Raw genomic sequence first — 27,011 nt, forward strand, 5'->3', positions numbered from 1 at the left:
ACTTTGTGGGGTTTTTTTGCTGATTTTTTTTCATTGCAGCCTCCTCCAGTTAATATGCAAAGATGTCTCATTGTGTGTCCCATGAATGAAACATAATGTGTGTTATAAAAATGGGTTTGTCATTTTTAGAATTGACGCTTATTTGCTTTTTTGCAGAGATTTAGATGAGAAGATTCATGCCATGCTTGTGTTGTTAATATAAAGCTAGGCGGTTAGCTTAGCTTAGCATGAAGACTGCTAACTTGTCTCTCTCAGCTAACAAAATCCACGTGCCAGCATCTGCAAAGCTCGTTAATTAACCAGTTAGATCTCGTTTTGTTGCTTTTGGACAAAACCCGGCTAGCAGTTTCCCTCCGTTTCCAGTCTTGGTGCTAAGCTAAGCTAACCAGGTACTTTGTGAGACCATTCACCAGAATGTATGTGTGGTTTCTGCAAACTAGGGTTAAACCTGTGTGTTTTATACATGAGATCAACATTTTTACAGTATGAGTTGTGTTAATCCATATCATGAGGAGAGGATAGAGGAGAGCATAGTGATGTCATGTCATGTGATACCTGAGCGAGACACTTACCAAGTGAGAAATCACTGTTCACTTCCTGTCCCCACAAGCAGGTGATCTTGGCAACACGTTTGAACATGTTCCAGCCGAACATGTTGTTTTAACATATCTGTGGTTTGCAGAAACGTTTGTTCTAGCATTGGGCTTGACCTTATAGCCATCCAAACAGCAGCATCAGTGTTCTCGACAGGAGGGTGATTGGAGTTCTTTCATCTTTCAAATGTCACCTCATTCTTTTTATGCTTAAATTACTGTTAGAAGATGAAGATGAAAGAGATTTTTGGGAAGAAAAAAAAATAAAACGCTGGGAATCCTGGGAAATGAGTATGAAATAAACAAAGGTTGGCTTGTGAGAACCCATAAGGCATCTTTAGTGAAATCTAACTGCCACCAGCCCCATTTTTTTGTACTGTGCCATTTTGTATAATCATGTCTCATACATAATGCTACTAATAATAAGGAAAAGTAAGAGGGCAAATCTCCCCTATGGGAATCTGCACTGTGCATACAGACAATATTGTTCCCCACCCCCAACCTGTGTCAAACAAGCTGCCGAGATGAAAGCAGAGTTAAGAGGCGCAGATATAAAAGGTGCATATGCAGGGAGAGCAATAGACAATCTGATTTCCTCTGTCGTCCCTCTGTGGTTTACTACAACACACATTGTGGCAGTAAGTCACAAGGTATGAGGGGAGGATAATTAGAGAGTATGTGACATCAGGCTGTGTGTCACCCAGCTGGATGACATGTTTCACTGACGTGTCGCCGACATGTTTTGTCAGCGGTGTCAAACTTACAGTGTTGGTCGTGTCTGACAGAGCAGAGATTACAACAAAAGGCTGACAAAGAGACACAGAAGGCGCTTCGACTCCCGTGTCATTCGTCCCCGCTCTGTTTCCTGTCCGTGCGTCATGTCTGTGGTTTAAAGCCCCGTGGCTCCGATGTGAATGGTCGGCAGTTTTTCCTTCAGATCACTGATCACTGGAGGCTGAGTCAGGTCTGCAAAGAAGCCCGAGCTGCACAGAGATGCTCCTAAATCTCAAAATGCAAATCGAAGTCTTTGAGTCTTTGAATCTGAGTCACAGCTCAGTGCTTTTAGGGATGTAGCTCATGGGAAATTGAAGGTATTTTTACTGTCAAGAAATTGTGTCACTCTTTCACACATTGAAGGTGTGTGTGTGTGTGTCTGTCTGGAGCATGCTCAGTACACTCAGAGCCTGAGACTGACTGAGTGTTATTGACTCCTGACTTCTTACATTTCAGATACAAGATTGAAATTACATGGACTACTTAGCAGTCATGAATCTCAGTAGAATAAACACTAAAATTTGTCTGCCAATAACTGAAGCGGCGCTGCATGTTTTTGACTTAAAGTGCAGGCCAACATGTCTCACAGCTCAAAAAACAAAACAAAAAACATCTGCTTTGATTTGAGTGGCTTGAAAGTCAGACGAGGATGAGTGGCCTTTAGCTCACTTAACATTTCCTCTGTTTTCGCTAAACCCTTTGAAGTCCTTAATTCCAAACGCTGCAGCGTGTGGCTCGCATCCTGTGGACGCCTCTCAGAAACCCGAAACACTTTGTTTTCTTTGCCGCTTCACTGGAGTGTCACATATCTGCAACAGGCAGGTGCAGCGTGCATCACAGGGATGAGCTGTGAAGAGACATTCCTCCTCTGGAAGTGATCATCATCAGCGTGTCAGTCGGCTCGGCTGCCTTTGACAGCCATTTCTGCATACGTGAGACTGGCGCAGATTTGAGGAAGACGTTTATTGTTGTTGTTTCCCTCAAGTTTGGTGAGCGAGCAGAAGTGGATTGCTGGTGCAGGGAGCACAATAAATTCGCAGGAGTAGAAGTAGCTGCCAGCTAATGAACTGAGGTGTAGCCCACACACCTTACAGAGACCCAGCGTCACCCCATGAGCAGGAACCTCAGAGCAGACCTGAGCTCTGGGTGGGCGGCCATCTGTCTTGACCACAGCCTGAAGCAGGACGCTCAGGAAGAACTTACGTCATTATAATAAATACCAGTGAAAACTACACAAGGAAAAGCAAATGAAATAAAATAAAAGCAAATACATACAAATAAAAGAATAAGAGCACATCAAATACAAAGAAGTAAATTCAGAAGAATCAGAACAATAAAAGCACTAAAAAGAACAGAATGAGAAAAAAGACCCCCCAGTCGTCCATTTACATGTATGTTTTGTTTTGTGGTTAGAATTAAAGGACTACAACTAGCATTTCATTATACAACCCTGTGCTATGGAATGATAACTAAATAAATAAATCTTGTGACGTCTTCTTACTCAGTCTTCTTCATAGTCTTTGCTGCTGTTCTTGTGGCAGTGCAACAAGACTTTTTAAGACTTTTATCTATGAAGCACGAAGGCAAAAGTAACATAAAGTCATTACAACGCAGGGTGACCCTTTCAGGAGGAGGTTGGAGTGGATGGAGTGGTCGAATCACTGATGTCTGCTGCTTGCTGACCACAATGCACAAGGCTTGCATTTTTTACCATTAGCCTTTAATAAATGAGCTTCAGAAAGCGCGTTTCAACCGCTGCATTTCTGTCTGGTCTGACACTGTTACTCCCTGCAGTTACATCTGGCTGGATCTGGACATGTTTACCACAACAGCAGGCGGAGAACCTGTGGTCCTGATGCTGCCGAGCCCACTTTGAAGCGACCGGTGAGATTTAATTAATGTGCCGGAGCCTGAAAACGTCCTGGGCTCCTTTTACAGGCGAGCTGGCAGGCTGACAGACAGGCAGATGTTCAAACAGAGTGCGCATTCTTCTTTTGTGAGGAGGGGGCTGCTGTGTTTGGCCGCCTTTAAAGAAGACACGGCGTGATGGAGATTAGGAGCAAGCTGTGCTGCCGCGCTGGTTTTTAGTGGGGCAGGCAGGCAGACAGAGGGGACGGATTTTACATATCAAAGCCAAGGAGACAGAGGGAAGAGGGTGAGCATCAGGGCGGGCGATCTGGACTCCACTCCATACGTCATGACTTCAGCGGCAAGAGAGCTGAGCCGAAGACTTCGGGTTTACTGAACAGCCTCTTCATTAACAGCACACGCACAGATTGTGATTACACCTTAGACAGGTAGCATCACTATTCATCAGCCCAGACATACGGACACACTCATGTTCTGTCACGGCTGTGGCTGCTTTGCCTCTGATTGGTCTGTGCTGTGTGACATCTACAACTTGGCTGAAACTTGGAGTAAACTGCTGCAACTGAGTGCTTAGTCGGAGTGGAGTTGTTTAGCATAATTCCTGGGAGTCCATTTATAAAGCACTTTTATTACAGGAAATAACGAGTCGTTGAAATCTTGTTTGTTTGATGAAAGGATTATTACGTTTTTATTTGAGTAAATCTGCATTTCGAGCATGAGCTGCGCCAGTGTAGGAAAACTTTTATCACATTTTGAAAAGTTTCAAGCCGACCTTGGCTTATCATCACATGCAGAGGTATCAGACAGACTCTGGTGTGTGTTTTTAAATTATTCCCTACCTATCAAAAATCACTGAAGAAACCAAAGGAGTAAAGTTGTTGAACAGAAAGAGGGAGTTAAGCCAGAAGGAATAATCTTTTAAAATAAACAAAAACAGATTTTAAGGTTTCATAACAACTAAAGGATATTGACTGTGAGTGAACTGCCCTCTCAGGGTCCCTTTGAGCTATTCTGCTAGTTTAAAATCCAAACTGATGCAGACCGTAGTCAGTGATGACTTTAATTTGACAATTTGAGTCCAACACGAGTAACTTTCCCTCTGTGTGACAGCACCGTCACCTCCTCCTGCTAACGTGATGGCGAACCTGCCTGACGCCTTCTTTTTTTGTTCGTCAGTTTTCAGAGAGTCTGAGGTGTTTTCAGAGGGTTTCAGAGTCAACCCTGACGTCGATGTCTCCACAGGTTAAAAATACCGGGAACATGAATACGTAATAACGAGACAAGTCATGGAGAGACTCATTAGGAAGCCGTCTCCCCGCGCTGTCCTCCAACTCAAAACCACCTCTGACGTGCTAATGCCAGCCGCAAACTTCAGAAAGTTCCAAATGACAAAGAACATTAATCCCATCTGTCAAAAAAAGAAAAGACAAAACACATTAATTTCCCATTCTTTCCCGTTTGATAGATGCATTTCGGGATGTTTTGATGTATAGCTGATTCATTTACAATCCACTCTGAGCCATTTCTTTGTATTGTGTTTCACCAACTGTGAATGAATGGCTAATTAGGCCACTTGTGGTGTCTAAAAGGGAAATGTGCCTGACTGAATCATCAACCTCAATGACACACACACACACACGTACACACACACACGCACAGATGCAGCAGCTGTCAGTCAAAAACAAGCCACCTTTTTCCACGACCGTCACCACGGCAACATGGGAACCTCCTTGTCCTGCGGCTGTGGTGTGTGTGTGTGTGTGCGTTCGTGTGTGTGTGCCTCATTGTCATTTAGCAGATTCAAACACAGCCTTTAAAATGTTTTTTGTGTGGTGTTGTGTTGTGCAGATCAGCTGACCCTGATCCAAACTGCAGATATTAAATGAGTCATCTGCAGCTCAATGACTTATTCCACCTTATCCATGGAGAGTTTACCACCATGGAGGAGGGCGGTGGGCAAATAAATCAGTGCTCATCTTTCTGTGTAGCATTTTAATTTCAACTTGCCTGCTTCACAGTGGAGACGACCACTGTTGACATGCTTCGAAAATAATGAATGGCTTACTGCATTGATTTTTCCATGCATATATTACCATAATACTTGCCTGTGGGCCATGTGTGTGGGGAACGTGCAAATATTGGTTCTCTTTTAAAGTCTTCGTCTGTGGCTTGACTGAAGTGCCGGAATGATTGGTTCATCTTGGAGAACATGCGTCCTCTGGGGACGTCCCCCCACATTGCTCTGCCTAACGTAACCGGGCTAAAGATCGAAGGACCGATCAATACCTGTCTCAGTGCTGCAACCCAACCCATGACCTGCGACGCAGTCAGATGCTCACAGGCTGGGATAATCACTCGACTCTGTGGGGACAGCTGGTGTCAGGAGGGAATGGAAGGTGGAGGTCCATCTACAGCCCAGAGAGAAGTTCAGCGCATGCCTGCCGTAATGACCTCATGCGCCCCTCAAAACAAATCAATGGCTGTGTTCATCACAGCGGCACACTCAAGTGCACCATTTCGTTCAAAGATAGTGTTAGTTAAGTGGCGGGATGTGCGTCTTGATTGAATAGTTGGCTCTGTTGTACTTTGGACCAGTCGTGGTCACCTGCCTGCGTGTCATCACAGAGCGGAGAAGGAAATCAACACCAGTCGGTTCATCGCTTCGAGGCGCCGCCGCCGCAAAGTACAACATTCAGTCTCATTTGTATTCAGCTGTATTCACAGGCTACGCTGCCAATGAATGCAGACATAGCATATGAAATCGATATCATGCCGTCGTTAAGAATATTTTTCCGATATTGGTGATGCTGATCGACGCACACCGAAAACATCTCTTCATCAGACGTTTTTCATTAAAGAGGCCAACCGACAAGGATGATTGACAGAAGAGAAAAGAAACCACAAATGCACTCTGAAGTCAACAGAGGTATTATATCACCTGGCAAACAAGTGAGGAACGCAAAACACAGGTTTACTGGACATTTAACTATGAATTAACTGAAACTGTAAGAGTGAAGGGGACAAAAAGTTGCACAGATCTTCTGTGTAGCTTCCACGTTGTGAAGCCAGCACAGCACAAAAGATTTTAGCCTCCCGAGCCACCAACTTCTCTGACCCATTGGATCAAATTCAGACAGTGAAACGATTCATTTCGCAGGGGTTGTGATACTTCATCGTTTAACTGCTGCATCTCTCACAATGTGAGAAAAAGCAAATCAAACGGGACTTTTTGGGGGGGGTGGGGGGCTTCAAACCTTGGTGCTCTTCCCTTCCTACCGCAGAGTCTGCCATGTTGCACGGCCATGTTTCAACAGAAGCCTGGCGTGTGAGACGCCGGGTTTGCAGTTGGTGCTTTTTACAGTTCATAAATATACTTAGATAAGAAGAAACATCACTGAGAGTAATTACACTAATAACACTTTTGCTGTGCTTTTGACTTCCACTCCATCGTAGTCTTATTCCCGCCTCTCCAGCTCTGGTGAGGCAGTTTTTGCAGGTTGATTATAGCAGGATTGTCACCACAGACTGTGCAAAATACAAAAACAGGGAGATTTATGTGATGGCGAACGGCTTGATCAGCATCGTGCGAACTGGTTTGGCTTGAGTGTCGCAGAATCATTGGTTTAAGTTTAAGTTTAATCAAAGACTCTTACTTCTTGTGTGTGTGTGTGTGTGTGTGTCGGGGTGGGGGGTGAATTTGGATTCCAGAAAAAAATGTTGGAGGTCCATTGATTAATAAAAGCCCAACCCACCTACATCACAAAACCAGTGCAAAGCCACAATTAGACAACCACGATAGATTAAACCTCACTCGCAATCCCACAGGACTGAGTGAGCGGTAATGAGATGCTTGACAACAAATGATGTGTGTGTGTGTGTGTGTGGCTGCATATTTTCTTTGTGTCCATTTGTCAAACGGATCAAATAGACACACACACACACCCTGTCAGGAGTAAATCCACCTCTACACCATCTCTCTCTGGCACTCATAAATGAAAACCCAGGGTCTCAAACGTGTAAACATGAGTAATGGCTTTCCTTTATGTCCCATTTATCTATGTACTCCCTTTTTCTTTCACTCCTTATCTTTCTATTTCTTTTCGGTTCCTTTCTGCTGTTTAACGGCCGCGTTCCCCCAGCCACATTGTGCCCGATAAGCACTTTTCCTCCCCGCACAAATCGTTTGTCTGACGCTACCTCTTCTGTGAAATTGTACTTGTCACATGCAGGCGTGAGTTTTTTAGGAAATATGATCACACAAATTCAAACGCACACACTTTTTCGCCATCAGAGACTCTACAGCAAAGAGAGCAAACAGCCCCGCTCCCTTTGTTTCCTGCTTTTCAATTCCTCACTTCACAGCCTTCGGCAAAAAAAAAAATAAAATAAAAAAGAGAGAGAAACTTTTTCTGAGACATTATTTGAAATCCATCTTCAGTCACTGAAAAGCCCTTTACTTTTTAATCACACTCTTTCAGAGGACTTTTAATCATACTCTTCCTGCAGTGTACTCTGTTGTAGTGTGTGTGTGTGTGTGTGTGTGTGTGGTGCAGAGGGAAGCGTGACAATGATGTGGGCAGTGAGTGAAAGCCAAGAGAATAGAAAGAGACCCCATCATTACATGCAGACGTTCTGTCGTTCCATTAGAAAGAACAAAATGACCCTCATCACCCTTTCTTCCCTGCAGAGACATAATTGGGTTTTCAGGGGAAAATTTCTCAGGACCTAAATTGCATTTGTTCTGTCTCCTCCCGGTGCTGCCCTGCTCGGCCCGCCCCTGCAGCCAACGGGCCACGAGGGCTCCACAGGAAATCATAATTCCTGTTGCGACACGCTGATGGTCATTGCCGCATAACCGCACCGCTGCGTGCAGAATAATGACGTTAATTCTGTGGCGATGGCTGTCGTCAACTTATATAAGAGGCCAATTTCTTTGGATGTGAGTAGGATGAGGTTGTGAAATTATTAAGAAAGTCCCGAATCACACATCAGTCGTTTGGATTGCCTGATTGCTTTTTGTCCTCTGGTACTTCTTGACACATAGATGTGGTTAATCACATCAATTAAAATAATAGAAGGATTTATTCACGCAGCCGGGAAGGCAATTGTGAGCACAGCTCGATTAACCTGTTTAAGGGTCCTGGGCAAAAGTGAGCTACAGGCTTCTGTTGATAGATTAGGAGAGTTTGGTGTGTACATTTGGGATGCTGACATATTTTGATGCAGTCGATTTGCCAGGAATTCAACTGGGAAATCACTTAAGGTCAGTGACTTCTTAAAACCCGTTTTTATAGACAGGCTTATGTGTGATGTTATGTTTCTACTGTCCTTATATCTTATTTGTTTTAAATTTTCTGTTTCCTACATTTACTAGCCATTAACTTTCTGTAGTTACTTTCAGTGTTGCCCTTCTGTTGTGTTTGATTTGTAGGGTTTGATTTTAACTGATTGTTAAGCACCTTGGGAACCTGGTTTTAAAAGGTCCTATATAAATAAAGTTACTTTTATTGTCATTAGTATTATTATTATGTATATAAAATGATAGAGTAGGAATGTATGAGCAAGTGAATTGATTACCTCATGAATAGGAACGAGTGATATCGATCTTGAAAGCCCTCACAATCTACTTTTCAGGCAAATCGTAGAAATTGTGATATTTATTGTCCTCGATCTGTTCACAGATTTCATATAATCCGTTGTGGATGTGGACAGCTGTGCTGACTGGACAAATGAATTCACCTGACTCATACAAATAACTGTAAATAAGAGTTATAGGTATAGCAACATGGTGAATGAGAAGCTTCTTTAATGCAATATTGTGCTTTAATGGAGAAAATAAAGATATTCACAAGGTATTTCTAGTCTACCTATGGTCTAAAGGGGGCTTTTCAAAATTTAGAGAAAGAGATCAGAGTTTAGGCTGTGGATCATTATTGTGAGTAGACAGATTGTGATATTTCTTGGTCAGTTGGCCGACTCTACCGATAAATCATCTCATTGACACAGAGTCCGGCGCCGTTGTTATCAGTGCATCCATCTTTGTTTTGGTGTAAGATTATGCGACAGCTGGCTTTCTCACAGGTACTCCGGTCATTCGGTTTGTTGTCGAGTTTATTTTCTCCGTCTTAAGTTTTATGCTTCTTCCTGACCGTCGAATACTGAAAACTGTGTTTCAGTTGGTGGAAACAATCTTCAGGTTTGGTTTGTCCCGTCTTGGTAGGCTTCAGCCGGTCTTCAAACTTTCCAACTACCTTTAAGCTCAACAGTTCAACCAGCTCTGAACCACAGTCATGGCCGTCAGTGAAAATGGAGGCTCAGGGGTATTCGAGTCACAGTCACTGCTTTCAATTTCAGAAAAAGACACTGCAGGTTGCATGAGTGAAACCCGAGTCATTAACGGACGGTCTGCTGCCCACATCATTTTCAAGCATGTGTGAGGTTGACGGAGCTGCACAGGCTGTTCGAAGTCCATGTACTGAAGTAACAAGTCTGGCATCAGCCTGTAATCTATGTGACAAACACTACCTGAGCATCTCTGCGGCTTCAACGTCAAACTAAAAATGGCTCCTGTGAGAGTGGATTGTCACTCCTTTTTTATATCCCAACCCTGCCCAAGAGAGGCTGACTAACACGAACAAGGTTTCAGGCTGAATGAATGGAATAAAACATTTCAGCCAGTGAAAGTCAGTCACCTGAGAGGCTGATCACGTAAAACGACCTGATTCAGACACTTTCTCTACTTCAGCTTTATCGATTAATTGAACCTGCAAGATTAACTTAAAATGTGTTGAAGAACGGGTCATCATTACATGTCTGTGTTTCCTTTGAGCTTCTCTGTCTTGTGATGAGCCTATTTCTATGCATTGTTATGTTTGGTAAATCACACACAGCATGAGAACTCTCTCTCTCTCTCACACACACACAGGATGCTCTGTTTGCAGTTAAAGTACAGGAATAAAGTGTACGGAGTAGTTAAGGCTCTGTGTAGACTGAGTGGGTGGTCGAGGCTGCAGATTCATAATGAGAGGCAGGAAGGTTTCTGCAAGTGTGCAGTTGAAAGAGGGAAAACTCCCTCTCCCATTGATTCTGCTGTCTTTGTGCTGCTGTGCTGGTGAAATTAAGGCTTAGGTGTTGAAAGTACTTCGGATACGCTCGGCCCTTTGTGCTGAAGACGGCTTTTGTGGAGTTACACCCGTACGGTGTGGTGCGTTCCTGCCTTGATTTGGTTAAGCTGCGCATTTTCTGCTCTAATCTCAGCTTGTTCTTCTTATTGTTAAATTCTTCAATTCAAAATTGACAACTTTATTCCCCCCAGCATTTCCAGGTGTTATTATTATTATTGCCTTCTGTTTTTGTGGCAACTGCCAACAGCACAGGTCAAAACAGTGAGTTTATTCATTCATTTACCCCACAGTGGTGACATGGCTGGTGGCAGCCTGACTGGATCACCTGTCAGCCTTCATTTTGCTGGGAGATTTCATGCCCAGCGGCAATTAAAAGAGTGAGATTTATATGGAACCGATATCGTCATTGTTCTGTAGCCATTACTTTGTGCATTTGCTTCATAATGATTCGTTGTATATTGGCCAGTCGGATGTACTGTATATTGGAGGGAAGATGACTTAATCCATTGTTTAGGTCTGTTTGTTGGACGTGCTGCCACTGCGTCCTTCCATTCCTGTGTCTGGAATGATGGGCTGACTATAATCAGCCTTCCTTCTCTAATAAAGGACCATCATATTTCTCTCTCAGCAGCAGTGTAGCTCATTATCCTCTCTCTCTCTCTCTCTCTCTCTCTCTCTCTCACTCATATGTACTTTATCCACAGAGAAAAGCTTGCCAATGGGACAAAATTAGAGCATTAACAACAGCCTATTAAAACCGCATTGCACTACGCTGGGGGATTACTTATTGACATCTAGCAAAACTGTTGCACTAGCGATCAGTCCATCGACTTCTTCTTGGTGCGACGACAATAAAAACACAAGGAGGGGAAAGATCAAAAAGCATTTATTATCATCTCAGTACAATTTATATTTAGATAAAACTAAGATTGACTATCAAGTATGGTGGTGCATACATTAAAGAATGGATTCAGTGTATACATGCGCAACTCTTGCAGGATGATCAGGATTGCATTAAGCATGAGGTTTATGTTTTCTTCTTGTTTTGTGTGTGACAAAGCCTGCATGGATGCTTCCGCTATCAAACACAAAAATAATCACAGTAATTCCAGTACAGGTTGTGTCTCAAGAAAGAAGGAAAAAAACAAATAAACTGTCAGTAAACTATTAGTTTTTTCCAGATCCTCCAAAGTTAAGTACATCTCTGCCTCCATGTGCGTCTCCTCCCGTCTGTCCGGGTTTCAGCGGTCGGCGTTCATCTTCCGCAGCTTTGGTGGCAAGTTGTCCTCCGGTCTCCCTCCACCTGAGAGCAGTGGGCTGTGCATGGGCACTGGAGCTGGGCACAGCGTGGGTGCCAGGCTTTGCTGGTACAGGTCTCCAGTAGACTGGGTCATGGGTTCGAAGCCCACTTTGAGGGACTTGAGTTGCAGCCGATTCTCCGCCTCTGGTCCCTGTGAGGAGCTGAGGCGTTGGAGCTTGAGGGGCAGGTCTCCCGTGCTGCAGGCCTTCTCCGAGTGCTGGGAGCTGAGCAGAAGCACCTTCCTCTGCAGATCCTCCTTCCCGGATGAACTCATCCTCTGCAGCTTGCTCGGCAGTCTTCCCGCATTCCCGCCCTGACGGCCTCTTTCCTCTGTTGTGTTGATGCAATCCACAGAAAACACCCGATCGCGGCGGGCTCCGTGGCTCTCAGTCAGTGCGGGGGTGGGAGTGGATAGAGGTGAGGGCAGTGAGTTCTTCTCTTCGTACTCCTTGACGCTGTATGGTGGTGTCGGTACCTCAAATGTGCTGTGGAACTGAGAGTAGTCTACCCTGAAAAAGCCTTCCTCCAGGGACATCACCGGCAGGAAACGATGACCCCATAAAACCTCATCCTCAGTGTATGATGTCCGTGCCTGGCATGTCATACCTAAGAGAGAGTGACAACAATAAAACATAAATAAATGGCCTTTATCTCCAACAGAACAATTATTGGCTGATAAGGATCGATGTGAAAGGGCAGCATTCCCTCCCATCATCTCTTTTTCCGCTCTGCATTTTCTTATTGCTTGTAGAGTCACCTTTTCATGCTCCTTCCTGTGCAATCTAGTCCTCAATAAGTCGCATCCTGGACATTTAAATACTGTTTCAGCAGTAATTTCACAGGATAGACTTCTTACGGTTCCTCAGATGGTTCATGAAAACAGCTTAAGAGCTATTACTACCAACTATTATTACTATTCATGTCTTTTCATGTGCTAAGCATGACCCTTCTAAAGTACTGAAATGGATTATTATGAGACATGAGATATAGGACATCTTTGTTTACCATTTCAAAAGGTGAACTTTCGCATACTGGTGTTTTTTGGCCTTTTATAAGCCTTCCTAAAGGTCAAAGCAGTGCTGCCCTGTTTCCATGTGGTGGTGAGCAATTTGCATGTGTTGTGCTGTTAATATAGGTGAAAGTTGAGTGATGCTTGTTATCAGTATGGCTTGTGTTGCTTGTGATAATTGGCAGTTTAAATCCGATCAGGATAATTAGCAGTCACCCAGCACCATTCCCACATCAGTACATCAATGGCAAGAGCCATGGGTCCTGCCTTTACACGTTTTGATTGTAACGTGTGGTGTTGATTGAGGATTGTAGTGGCCTGAGCTCATCTCAAAGGCAGTCATGTAATTAATGTCATTCTCCTTTGTCAGTAATTTATTAGTGTGCATTTTTGTCAATATTTCAACAATGACACTTTGAGAGGCAAAGATTTTTCACTAATGCTGGTGCCTGTGTGTCTGCCGTTTACATGATGCTTGCAAGCAGCACAAACGCACTTCTTTCCATTAGACTTCAGCGCTTGTAAAATAATTTTCTTGACATTTGAATGCTTGTTGGAGGTCCTCTGCGATCGATAGGCACTTAGTCCACATTTCTTCTGATCTTCTGGCTCTGCTTCAACCTGAGCTTTTCTGTTAAACACTACAGTTAGCTGTAGAGTAGGAGTCCGATCCCGTCCCTCTGAGGGATGATATGTGCAGTGTTATGTCATAGCCTGATGCTATTCTAGGCTCAGCACTCATCTTTATCCACTGAAAACCTTCAGCAGTCCTACATCTATACAAAGGTCATCTTTATTCGTAATTAGCCCCGTTGCTTGGCTTTAATTATGAGGGTTAGTCTGGGACAATTTTCCGGCTGTATTGTCTGCATGAATCTTCTCTTACCATCTTACCCGAATGATTGTGTTTCTGCTGACTGTGGGTACACGAGGCAGCAGTAATACCAAGTGCACTGGAAGCTTGTGGGTTTAAAGCCTGACAGGCATGCCGGTTTTGTTTCATCAATTGGGCATCATATGGGTATTCAACCAGCTGGTTAATGTTTACTGCGTCTTGCATAGAAATAAAAGCCCTCAGCACAACTATGCAAACACTTGGCAGACAGCGAGCAGGGCGTCCCTGAAGAAGACTTTATGTAAAATTCCTGGCAGTAGCTTTCACTGGCACTGATTACAGAGCATTTTTTAGTGAGACTCCAATTGAATCTGACCACTGTTACTTAAGCCTTTTTGAACCACAATTAGTACAAATATCTGGGTTTTTAAACACGGGTAGAACTGCTAAATTCGACGAATGACTCCATTCTCATTGCGAGTAGGCACTTTTTACTTCTTTTGCACTTCTGTCTCAAACATCAACTGAACGACGTGTCAGAGTGCTGCTTGAGAGAAGACAGAGGGACAACTATGCAGCAGTGTCTGGACTTTGACCATAAGTCATTGTTGTGGGGCTAAAATTAGTGTGTCCACCCGGGTGATTGTAATAAATAAATACCTGTGCCTTTTGCAGTGTTGCTGTGAATGAATGCTGATTGTAACCTTTCCTGCCGAAGACAAAGGCCAGGCATTAATGGGTTATTTGTCCAGTGTGAAAGGGGTATTAGTAAGAATCTAAACCCACATATGCAGAGAGTTGTGTGTCATCTGCATATCAGTGAAACTGTTAGTACGGATCATCTGTACAGATGGAGTTGATATGTCAGATCAAACAAGGGTAAAGGGGCTTAACATCAAGCCTTGTTCACTACTCCATAGTCATTTTTTTTTTACTGTTATATTTGTCTGTTTGTGTTGTAACTACAATTTGAGTCAGGTTAGCGTTTATATCCTCAGCTATTGTTCTGACAAAGGCATGTTCCATTTTGGTGAGTCTGAGTTTGGTGAGCTGTTTGTTTTTTTCCCTTGACAAATGTTTAAAATGATGATGTTTAGCCTTGTTTTGCTACAGTAAACAAGTCAGTGACAATGACAACGCTGTAATTGTGGAGGATATATTTTCTATTAAGACATTCATTCATCCATCCATTCTTTTTATCCTCTTAAAGCAGTTCAGGCTCATAAATGCTTCAAACCTGACAGAAGAATGAAGCACGTCTTAAACACACTTTGCTCCTGACGTGTAAGAGCACAATCAATACTGCCTCTAAGACGCGAACCAAAACTGACACCTATTAGTAACCTATCAATTTTGGTTGAAAGAACGGGGGGCTGGGGAGACAATCAACTAGCCGAACAAGCTGTGTCAGCAGTGGCTGGATGTGAGAGGATAATTCTTAATGTGTTCGGGTTAATTGCATGTGCGTTAGTGTGAGAATGACGGGATATCGTGGCCCGTTGAAGGTGACACTGCCGGGGCTTCCCTCCTCAGCTCTGAGTGCCACAGCACTGCGACACTAAATTTGTGGCTGCACCCTGATTTAATGTTATTATCAACAGAGCACAGATCGTGTTGCCTGCATGGCTCTATGCTTCCCTGCTGATCCTTCTCTATTCAGCTGTGTTTTGCTTTGTTTTGTTTTTTTTAAAACTGCAGCAGCAAAGCGAGGGTTATTGGAGATAGACGAAAGCAGAGCTAAAAAGAGAAGAGCAAGATGGGTTTATTTGTATTTTACTTTCGGGAAGGATTGTTCTGTTAAATATGCAACAGAGAGAACAGTATTGTGGTTCTCCAGCATGGTTGCCTGTAGTTTACAGCGGTGGCTGTACAACAATGAGTCACAGGCTCAGAATTACCTCTGCTCTCAGCTGTCATCTGAAAAATGGAGTGGAACTTCTACGAAAACCCCAGCTCATTCATCAAAGTGACACACGCATCTATGACCACAGGCTTTCATTATGCATAGGGTGGGCATAAACCGATTCTGCAGTAATAAAATATTCCTCATAATTCAATCAGGGTGTCATTCTCATGTGTTGTTCTCATTCTCAACTTTTTCGACTCCCGTGTTCTTCGATTATGCTGAGAGGGCCAGGAAATGAGATTTCACAGAGTGTAGAGTATGAGTATCTATTGGACAGAACTGCTATGTCTGTTGATATTAATATGGATTTAGATTTAGACTGAGACTGAGAGGAAAAGGACACGTGAGCATTGGATAAAAGAGGATTTAAAAAAGCATAAAAGGAGTGATGAGAAGAGAAGTGTAAATCAGGGAGATTCCCTCACCGGTGGTCTCCACGATGCCCTCGAGGATGACGACAATCTCAAACTGTTCGTTCATGAGAGAGCGCTGGGATAAGTCAAAAAATGGGCTCTTGGGATTGATTTCATGGCAAATGGTGAGAGGGGACACCAGGAAGAGCTGGTCTGCTCCTGTCCCAAAACCAACATCCAATTCACACTGGTCCAGAGGCAGGAACTCGCCCTCGGGTGTCTGACGAGACTGAAAGACAGTCGACAACAGGAAAGACGCAGAGAGAAGTGGACAAAGACAGAGGGGAGAGTCAAGAGAGTGAAATCCAGACAGAGAAGCAGAGAAAAGAAACAGGAAAAGAGAGGATTAGTTATGTTATCACAAAGCACAGCAAGAAAGATTCTCGTCCTGCACCGTTTGTCTTCCTTGCGTCTAATGAAAGAGGACACAAATCTTCAGCATAATATTGTAAGTTTTTCATAACAGTTTTTGATAACAAGCTGCCGTGTTCCTGAGGTTGCTTCCTTTGAAGCATTTGACATTTGGACATGCAGAAGAAGCAGCTCTCAAAAGTTACTTCAGTTTAAAGGTGTGATGAGTGGGTTTTCTAAATAAACCATCGCCTTCCTGGGAAGATCATGGAAGATGCCTTCTCTCCATCTGTTTCCTCTCTCTCAAACATCCTGTAGGTTCTCTGTTTGCAGGGGCCACAGGCCTGGCACATCGCATTGATATCTACAGTAGAAGAACTTCCAGCCAGACATGTGAGGCAGCCATATTTGGGCAGGACTTGCCCACAGAGTGTTAACTGGTGCGGAAGCATTTAATTGCCCAGATGATGTTGGAGTGCAGCACTGAGGTCATCGATATATTTTATCCTTTTCCTGTCTCATGCCGTCTAATCAATCTGTTCACCTTTTCTCTTCCTGTTTGCTTCTCTCACTTAACAGACTGTTTTCTAACCCTTTTTACCTTAAATTTCTGACCTTTTTCTGCTCTCACAGCTTTTTCAAGAGCTTTTATACATGACTCGTGAAATATTTCAAGTTTAAAAACCTCAAAGGAATGTCCAACAAACAGGCTTGTGCTTTTTAAAGTTGGTTAGGCTTAAACAGGAATGGATGCTCACTTGTTTAATAGGTGATACAAATGTGGTGGACAATAACCGAAACATCTGTCAGTATGATTTTCATATCCACTTTACATATTCACAGCAGAAGCCTCTTCAGTTGATCAGTTATCCAGTTCAGTTATTTCTGTGCCATTTAAGAGAAAAAAATCAGACCCTCAAAGGTCAAGATTATCTTTGCAAATCATTTCAGATAACAAGGAGCAGGGTAGATTTTCTTTTGTGGTAAGGTTGAGATAAGACACTTCATTTTGTGTTTTCAAAGTATCCTTCTTTTCCACTCAAAATGCTTGGGACACTTTCTTTTCAAGTCAACAATTAACATTAACACAATTGGAATAATAACAACAACGGGGAAAAAAACTGTGTCAGGTTGATTTTATCGTAAGAGCAAAAGCAAATGTTTTACACTCTTTCTCTTTTTCGGCATTATTACACCTCCAACTAATAATTGGGATGTGTCAGCCACCAGCCACCCACACACACACACACACACACACACACACACAATCCTCCGCCAACACGCAGCTTTATAATGATCTCCCACACACACACACACACACACACACACACACACACACACACATAGTTCCACCCCCTCCTCTACAACCCTTTCTGCCATTTCTGGATCTTTTGTTCACTTTCTAAATCCTAAAATAATCAACACAATATTCCCACAAAGGCAGTTTCCTCTTCCAGCCTTTATAACTGAGTCAGTCATCTGGTGATAATAAGTAGAAAATTGGATAATCTTTTCAGCACACCGTAATTTGTGTTCCTCACAATGCAGTTGCTGCACTTTTCTGGTCACACATTGAACTACAGACTGGACAATGGGCGTATAATGTTAGCAATAATATTGGGGGCAGATTTACCACCAATTTTTAAAGTATTTTTGAAATAGTGGGGCTTTATTTTTCAAGAGAGGCAGACGAAAACAGGCTTATAATCTGCAGCCAGCAATCAGTGATTATGGAGGCTGAAAAGGCAACTCTTGCCAACAGATTTTATCAATTAGCTATTTAAGCTAATTTTAGCTGTCTGAGTTGGTTGAAAAATCCGGTCTCTGGCTGATTTTCTAATTTTTCCAGCTGACTCATATTGTAATGAGAACATTTTAAAAGGTTCTTAAACATGTGATCACATGGGCTCCACGTAGTGTGCTAAAGTGAGGCTAAAGCTATATGTCTCAGACAAACAGCCTGATTCATTCTGAAGACGTGGAAATAAAGACAGAGCATTGTTGTTGCACTGTAATGTAGAGCTAGGTAGCTCTAGCTACTCATTGTTGAGTAAAAATGTAAAATAATCCTACCACTAATGTTAACCTAAACTCTGATAGCATAGAAATGGCTTCTGCATAGCAAGAAAATAGCATTACTCACTTGCTTTGGAAGTCACTAAATTGGTTAGTGCTGTATGCGATAAGCTAATTAGCTGCACATGCTAACAATCATATCTTATGTTTGCATAGACAAATATCCAAAAGTCAATACATTCCTTACAATTTTGCCCTTTGGTTTGGGATTTTGGAAAGTTTAAGAAAAGATTCTCCAAATTCTCAGAATAAAGACTATCTGGCGCCTGGACTTGTGAAGATTGACTTGAAAACGTTTCACTGCTAATCCAAGCAGCTTCATCAGTTCTGGAAAAGTATGACCTGGATGACTGAGAATCTCCACAGATATATCACTCATTATTACTCTGCTTTGGCAGAATCAGTTTGTTTCCAGATCCCAAGTCTGACTGCTGTGAGTGGACATTCGCACTTCAGTGGACAGTTGAGCAACTTGCAGAAATTTGACCAAGAAGATTAAATCAACTGTGAGAGCTGTTTCAAGTGAAAGGCACTTGTTTTTTATGTTCATGGCTTCGTATTTTCAGGAGTTTATAAAATTGTTGGCTGGTATTTTATCAAATAGTTTTTCAGAATCAAGGAAAAGATGATTTATGTCAGGTATCAACGCGTTAGCATTGATTTTCATTGATGAGTAAACTGGGTTTCACTGAGTTTACTGCATGTGTCGTTCTGCCTTCCCTCTCCTCCACCCATCCAGACCAGCTACCAGCCAGCTTCATCCTGACCTCCCACTGACATTGCCTTGTAGTTTATCCCTTCGAGATGCAAACTGTGAATGAAGTGTGAGTAAACAGGCTTTGCATTGCCAGAAAACATTGCATTCTATTCCTGTCTCCTGTGAATATCAATGAGACGCTCTTCTGGATTTATGTTGTAGAACGACTTTCATGTCGGGGGGGGGGGGGGGGGGGGGCATTGTTCACTTGTCAGGTGCTTACAGGCTTTTGGATGCTGTTTGGCATCGTTCCTCCATGTGGGTTATCTCATGCTAGCTACGGGAAATTCTACTTTTCAATTTCTGTCTTTGTCGCTTAAGATTAAAAAGATGGATGACTATATGCAAACACTGACAGGCAAAGCTCCTTACACAGGCCCCGTTGGCAGCCTCCTACGCTTCTTCATGCACAAAGATTCTCAGATAGCTGAGCTTGTCTTCCTTTTTTTTCTTTTCTGTAAATGTGACACGGCAACAAGTAAACAGATGTTTCTCCCCAAGCTCTGACGTATCTAGACATGGACTTACTCATTCATTTTCTTCGATAAGATTTCTGCTCAAAATTCTACATAACACGCGACTACTCAGCACAACAATCAACCTGTCAGCTGCCCGTTACCATTAGAAAGGCAACATGATTTTGTTTCCTGCTCACACACGCAGCATTTCAGTGGTGTGAATGATGCTCATGGATGAAGACAGGTGATAAATAAAATTGATTAGACCTAGAGTGGCCTGATCTCCCCTTCTCAACTCCACTCCATGCTCTGCCGGGTCTTCATCAATCAGGGACCTGAGAGGGGGTTGGAGCAGCTTGTAGTCAGTCGGGTCGACTGACAAGCCAGCTGATTCAGCTGGGCTTTCAGGCCGACAGATACTGTCTGTTTACTCAGTACAATTAAAAAGGTTGGACCAGCATGCCATTTCACCCAGTACAACAAAGACGGAGTGAGATGACTTGTCAAATCAAATCAAGAGTCAAATGAACAGGACAGTCCAACAGGGGATCAACTGAAGAGTCTGCTGTGAATATGTAAACTGGATATGGAAATCTTACTGACAGATGTTTCGCTTAGTGTCCACCCCGTTTGTATCACCTATTAAACAAGTGAGCATCCATTCCTGTGCTGCTAAGATTCACTATTTTATAACATAATAAACAAAACTGTGCTATCGACTATAGTGACACTTGAAAAAAAAAAGATCTCTCATAACTGTCATGCAGTTCCTGAAATTCATAATAAATAAACAGTAAACAAACTTTTACACAGTAGCAGAGGAAGAAGGCTGAGGGCCAACCCATGAAGCATGTCTGCTAGCTGCTTTTCTCAGGTTGCATTAATGGGACGGCTGTTCACACACATAACTGAGTCATCTGCTGCATCTCTTCTTGTCCTCTGCTGCATCAGGACCCATCCAAATTTCAACCAACCGATTCCGGTTTTCCTGACTTTTCCTTATTAGCAAGATGATGCATCACAAGTGAGAACCAGCAAGATTTAATTGTGAAAGTAATGAGTAGGCATGTGACGTCATACAGATTAGGTAACTGTGGAGGCTTATGCTTCACCAAAATTAAATATTAGACAAATGACTACGGTGATCAGATCAGCCAAACCAAATAAAACAGGCATTATATGTCGTTTGGAAAAACTGAGCCTGAAATGCACTTTTTATGTCTCATGCTCTGGTTTCATTTTCTTCCTTGGAAAGAGTTTTAATCCTCAGTGTGACACTCGGTGACTGCGGCAGAAATGGTGTCACAATGTTCTTGGCCAAAAATGTGTTTTGTTGTGACTGTGCTGCCTCTGATTTTCCTGCTCGGAAAATACTGTAACGAGGCTCACACAGCATTGCTGCCAGGAGCCTGAGGACGTAGCGTAGTTCAAGAATGATAATGTTATATTTTAGTGCTTGTAAATTTATGATTCAGACATAACAAATAATACACACGCCACCTCACACATGCCTCCTTTTGAATGCCTCGGAAGGAAAACTTGGTGAGAAGGCAGGTTGAAAAATTGTGTCGGCGTGTGTGAGTGTCAGTTTGAGTGTTTTTGAGCATCTCCCACAGCAAAACATCCTATACGTCTGTGTAGCCTCTGAATTATTCAACTATAGAAGAGTACCTTGAGCAGTCTAGTCTCTTAAGGATTTCTGACTCGGGCTCACTAATCAATGACTGCAGGACTCAAGATTTTCTCCGGCCCTCCACAACCTGATAGTATAATTGCATCTCTTATTAGAAAAGAAATGGAAATCAATTCTAGTTCTCGTGACCAGTGTTCATAGCCCATCCTGCAATTCTCAGAGGAGACATGCAGCTGAGAGAATTTCTTTCCTTTGTGTGTCTCTGAAATACAAGGCAGCAGTCGTGCAACGACAATAATGGAAATATTTTTTAAAAATCTGTCGGTAATTGTTTTTATGTCACCCTCGCTCTTTCCCTCCAGCTCTTTCACCGCCTTCCATCACTTTCAATCAATTCCTTTGCTCTTCTCCCACCCTCCCAGTAATACCACAGTCATATTTTCAGCCAGGATGTTCCACCAGGATGCCCTCTGAGGCTGTCATGGATGCTCTGGCACGGTTGCGTTTCAGCTGCTTATGGTGGGACTCTAGATGACAGCTTCCACTGGTCTGTCTCTCCCTTCTTTCTGCTAACTGCTGTCATCCAGTAATCATCTGCGACAGTTCAGAAGAGCTCTGGCACGCCGACTTACTGTCCAGAGAAAAGTGATTCCAGTTTAAACGAGCTTTGCTTCTACTGTAGCAGCGCTCTGTAGATTTAGGGTGTTTTCAAAACTGTAGTTTGTTTGCTGTGCTCAGATTCAGACAGTAATGGATACGGTAGCTGTGTTTGCCCCTTGGTTCATTTGTGTTTACATGGCAACAATCAGGAGTCCAAATGCCATGTGAGAGCAAGCTGCTCTCTCACTGGAAGATTCTCCTCAAAATCATTTCCTCTTATTCCCTTTTCTTCTTGTCCTTCATTATAGAGCATCAGCAGTAAGGCTAATTGTTTTCATTGTGTTTTGTATGGATAGCAAACCAGTTTTCATGAAATCAGCAAAATGTCTAGGCCTAAAGAGCATCTAGTAAACAGTGTCCTGGTGCTTCTTATATATGAAGATGTGCTGCTGCAAGAGTTTGCCATGAGAGATCTGATGGAGGCATAGATTATTGTCAGGCAATGTTTGATGCAGTTGTTTCAAACGGTTTGGCTTGACTAGCATTCTGACTGCAAAGCAAACCACTCCAGAGTTTGAGACGATCTCGACCGGCTCCTTTTATCCCGCATCCAAGTGCGATTGTGGTGCTCACAGATCCATGAAACACTAAACCTGCGGCAGAAACAGTCCAGGTTTTGAAACAACTGGTCCAAATGAACCTCTCGACCCAGTCTCGATCCACATCAGGGTTTGACTGGCAGGCTTCACACCAGCCCACGTGAACCGTCTTGACCTGGCAAACACACCAGGGTTCATTTTTATTGAAACGGGTCAGTGTGAAAGCATCTGATGTTTGGTCTGGCGGTTATTTTAGCTGATGCACTAGGTAGCAAAAGGTTAGTGACTTGAAAAGGGGCACTAATGGACTTCTTGTCCTCCAGTAGAGGGCAAAGTCTGTATGAACCAGAAAGGCTGTTTGCCTGACAATAATTATCCCTCACTGCCTCCCGCCCATACAGACTCAGATAATGAAGACACGAAATGATGTCATTCATTGTGAACTGACCCTGGGAAAACATCCTGCTGCCACCCATCACAATTTTTGGACTACATTCCTCATGACTCGAGAAAGGTTCACCTCTGTACAAATGTGCTTTGATACCAGGTTGCAGTGACTTAGAGACAACCAGTCATACTCAGCAAGCAGACCCACGAAGGTGTTTTCGACTTCAACTCCGATCGTCGCGGTCAATGGCCTCCTGATTCTTTATGACATAACTTCAGTAGGAAAAACTTAAACAAGAGATAAACTACTACACAAGAGCTGCCCAGTCAGAGCTGAGTTTGTAAATTATCACCTCAACAATAAATGTGCTCTCAAGCTTCAGGTTGGTGAGGTCAAAGAGAACCTTCTACTCCGACTCCACGTGTGAACAGCGTTTATACTGTGGTTACTAACTGCTCAGCTGATAAGGAAAGGGGTCGAGACCAACGTCTTTATTCATCCTGCTTATCCATGTAGGTTCACTCGTTGTGAGTTTTGGAGATGTCTGCCTTCTTTCAAATATAATGGAAATAGATGTCTTGCCAAAAAGTAGCCAGTTCCTACGTGAACCTGCTCACAGCAAGGGCTGAGGATTATCTCGAGTAACCAGGTCAGGATTTCTGGAAAGAGACACTGCTGTTGAGTTTTTCAAATGTGTGTTTCTTTTGGTGCTTTGAGCACCACGGGCAAAGTGCCATCTAGGTCCATTATATTCAACAGAAGGCAGACATCTTTACAGCCGATATCTCCAAAACTCTGCAGCTCACGCCAAAACAATACAAATGGACAAACATTTTTTGAAGTGAACTGTCTATTTAATTATAATAACCAGCGAAGATCTCAGAGACGAATCACAAGAATAATCCCATCACAAGGTGTGGTCACAGAAAGAGTTTTGTTTTAATTTGTAGGGGAGTCCGAGTGCATGTGTTTCAAGTGCATGTCGGAGAGCGGTTCATGTTGATGAAGAAATCATCACAGAAATCGTTTCACAGACTCACCTCACACTCATGAACACACACAGTCTCCATACAAGTTAAAATGATTCCTCTGTCATTGATTTAAATGACGAGGCTCGGCTTGAAGAGGGCTGCAGTTCAACAGCACCACCAACACTTCTGTACAGGGACTGCACTGAGCGCACTCGCTCCAAAACATCACTGCTCATCAAGTTTTTATATGTGAGGGGTTTTTTAAATATTGTGTGTGATGTTTATGGTAGGTATGATCAGCCTGAACAATGCATTTGTTCATGCACAATGGCTTTATTTATTTTTTAATTTATTTTTGTGTGTGTGTGTGTGTGTGTTCTCCACTCTGAGAGCTGCTGCAAAAAATCTCTCTCGGTAAGAGAGTCTTTGAAGCGAAAGAATAAGGTTAGACCACAAAGCCCTGGAGCAAAACTGAAAATAAATAAATAAATACTAAGGAACACACAGTGGATGCTGTATTTATTGTATTTCACAGAGAGAGGGAGTGTAAAACAATGTGGGGTTGGCAGAGATGTCTTGGAATTTAAACCAATTCTGTTTTTTGCAGTCCAGAAGGAAGGAAAGGTAAAAGGGAGCGAGAGGCTCTACTGGATAAAAATTCCCTGCAGCTTCAGTTATTTTTTCTGACGTGATGCTTTTTCTTTTTAAAGTAACACAGAACCTGATTTCTCTTTTCTTTCTGGGTGCTGTAAAAAAAACAAATCTTCGGTTCAGCTTTAATACATTAAAAATGATTTACCACTGACAGCTCCAGTTGCGCTGATAAATTCACAATATCGCAGATATCGAGATTGGCATAGACATGTGTGATTGTACTTCATGCCTATGAGGCTGATCACTTCCTCCGTGCTTGTAACAGCGGAATAGCTCGGTCCTGCCTGCCTCCCTCCTCCTGCCTGCATGCATCATTAAGCTGACCAACGCTGTGCTCGATGTGGCTGTGCAGAGGCGAACAGAGACATAAACAAGCTCCAAGCACCTCCCTGATGCTGTTTGTCTTCTTTAGGGCCCATTTTGCACACTGAACATGGATGTGGCTGAAAGGGGCTCTATTATGATAATTAAAAGAGGGGCCGGTCGACCTTGCTCCTGTTTGTGGTGATTTTCTGCATTGTTGCTTGTTTTCAGAGGTCCGTTAGCTATATTCCCCTAAAATCCGCTGAGTTCTTTATTAGCGGATAACCAACGTGGCAGGAGGGTTTAAAGCCGGAACACTGATTGATGAAGTTTTTTTGTCTTTTTACTCAAACATTGTGAAGCTTCCTAACGCATCTTATATCTCAGGGGAGAGAAATAAAAATTCACCCTCAAGAAAGGGAAGGAAATAATGCTTCCCTTAGATGGAAGCCGTAAATACATTTTATGTCTGCACGCTCTCGCCCTGGAGTGCTTTTTTACTGACTCCAGTGATCTGTGGCAGTGTGTGAAGCTTCCTCTCTCTACTGACTCACTGAGCTGTCCTCAGGGGCCCATCCCTCTGTCACATCCACCTACTGATACACACCTATCAGTCCAGGTGTCACCACCTGGAGAGGAGCTGATGCTGGACGCGCTGATGACCGTCCACGCCGCAGGGCTCCCCACAAACACCAACAGCCTTTACTCTCTTATATCTGAGATGCACCTGCCTGCCACTCAGCCTCAGCATCCTGCAGCTGAGGGATTATGGTAATGCTACCTTAAGCCGGTTTTGTTTAACAGGGCATATATTGTGTCGTGGGACCTGCTTACATTTAAGCTTTGGATAAAATAAGGTTGATTGTAGTCTTTGATATGCGGCTTGCAGCTACTGTTCTTTTTCCCTGTGTGCTCAGATGAGAGGGAAGCAAAGGGAATAAAGATTTTTCAGAGACACCAGCTGTCAGTCAAGAGCGCATTCACTGTCAACAAACTTCAACTATTTGCATAACTCCTCAGATTGTTTTTTCTCCCCACAATGCTAAGAGCGGATAGTGCTGTCAAAGTCAGAGGAAGTTAATGATGCATTTTTATTTTCGTGTAACTTTATCATATTGATGGTGCAGGAAGTGCTTGACTTCAGCTCCCACACTTGGAGGGACTTAGCGTCATCAGGGAGTATGTGGTGCATGAGCTTACCTTGATGAGTTTGCACCTGATCTGGGCGGACACCATGTGGCTGTTCCGCAGGTTGCCCACGCGGAACATGAGGCACAGTTTGCCGTCACGCTGGGAAATCACCGCGTCCTGGCTGAACATGAGCGTCTCTGCGCGTTTCTTAGGTTGGGACATTTTTATGAACATGCAGCCGATGAGAAAAGCGTCCACTATGGAGCCCAGCAGCGACTGGAACAAGAAGAGGATGATGCCCTCCGGGCACTTCTCGGTGATGTACCGGTAGCCGTAGCCGATCGTGGCCTCAGTCTCGATGAAAAAGAGAAAAGCTGAGGGGAAGTTGTAAACGTTGGCCACGCAGGGGGTGTAGGACGAGTCGTGGCCGTGATTTAGGTCTCCTCGGATATAAGCGATGATCCACCACATTGATGCCATGACCAGCCAAGCGATCGTGTAAGTTAAGATGAAGATGAGCAGGTTCCATCGCCACTTCAGGTCTACCAAAGTGGTGAAAAGGTCAGAGAGGTACCTGCTGGTTTCTCCGCCGAGATTCCCGTGCTGCACATTGCAGCGACCGTTCTTGTCCACGAAGCGCTGGCGTTTCTTCTTGACCGGAGCGGAAAAAGTGGTAGCCCGATTTGTGTTAACCACCTGGTAGTCTTCTCCAAATTTTCTACGAAGTGCCGCCATTTGAGCTCTCCTGAATCAAAGGGAAAATCATTCGCTGTTTAATCCATGTTTTTGTTTGTCTGAGGCTCCAAAACGCTGGTTACCTGCAGTGCGTAAAGTGCGCCATGGGCACTTCAGCGCGCACAGCAGATCCTTGGAGTTAAAAAGAAAATCACGTGTATGTCGATGCTTTTACAGCACCGATGTTATCCGTTTATTCAAAAACACACAGTGTTCTTCCAGTTGGTTCACATGCCATCAGAAGCTCGCTGAGTGTGGCTGTGCGCTCTGCTCAGTCTCCACTCTGACTGCTGGTGCTCACCAGCGGAGCGAAATACGAGGAGCTGGCGACCATTCACAGCTTCTGCTGGGCTGTAAGGGATGAGGAGGGAAGTCAGTGTGTGTGTGTGTGTGTGTGGGAGAGATACGAGGAGAGGGAGGGAAGGGGGAGGGACTGAGGAGGGGGGAGTTACACAAGACTGCGCTTGTGCGTAAATAGAGAGAGAAAGAGAGGTGGACAATTTGACTCTCCTGCGTAGTTAATTTGTTCAAT

At 43.5% G+C, this 27,011-nt stretch overlaps 2 protein-coding genes across 7 annotated transcripts in view; one reads left to right on the forward strand and one right to left on the reverse strand.

Moving 5' to 3' along the window:
- Positions 1 to 27,011, forward strand: part of znf281a (zinc finger protein 281a) — a 100,231-nt gene that overhangs the window by 58,312 nt on the left and 14,908 nt on the right. The window contains exon 1 of one of the 5 annotated variants that reach the window (XM_046415629.1): positions 26,117 to 26,242. The exons of the other annotated variants lie outside the window; for them this stretch is intronic. The gene's annotated coding sequence lies outside the window, so the exon portion shown is untranslated. Of the gene's footprint in view, positions 1 to 26,116; positions 26,243 to 27,011 lie in introns of those variants that run through there. 5 annotated transcript variants of the gene reach the window in all.
- kcnj19a (potassium inwardly rectifying channel subfamily J member 19a) lies at positions 11,234 to 26,883 on the reverse strand. Of its 2 annotated transcripts, XM_046415633.1 has the most exons (4): positions 25,814 to 26,883; positions 15,836 to 16,052; positions 14,165 to 14,213; positions 12,082 to 12,266 (listed from the first exon to the last, which is right to left on the reverse strand). In XM_046415633.1, exons 1-4 carry the CDS (start codon positions 26,477 to 26,479, stop codon positions 12,233 to 12,235), a joined length of 966 nt encoding a protein of 321 aa, XP_046271589.1. In that variant the 5' UTR covers positions 26,480 to 26,883; the 3' UTR covers positions 12,082 to 12,232. The 2 variants fall into 2 exon arrangements, with proteins under 2 accessions (XP_046271588.1, XP_046271589.1); XM_046415632.1 differs by lacking the exon at positions 14,165 to 14,213 and having other exon boundaries at positions 11,234 to 12,266.

Source organism: Scatophagus argus, chromosome 16 (genome assembly GCF_020382885.2).
Source record: "Scatophagus argus isolate fScaArg1 chromosome 16, fScaArg1.pri, whole genome shotgun sequence".
Lineage (NCBI taxonomy): Eukaryota > Metazoa > Chordata > Actinopteri > Scatophagidae > Scatophagus > Scatophagus argus.

What these genes read in the sequence shown, in the direction of transcription:
- kcnj19a (XM_046415632.1), bottom strand. Translation starts at nt 26,479, where the DNA reads ATGGCGGCACTTCGTAGAAAATTTGGAGAAGACTACCAGGTGGTTAAC. An exon ending in TCAGGTGCAAACTCATCAAG is followed by an intron (nt 16,053 to 25,813) that starts GTAAGCTCATGC and finishes ACTGTCTTTCAG; the next exon opens with TCTCGTCAGACACCCGAGGG. An exon ending in GGGCATCGTGGAGACCACCG is followed by an intron (nt 12,267 to 15,835) that starts GTGAGGGAATCT and finishes ACTCTCTCTTAG; the next exon opens with GTATGACATGCCAGGCACGG.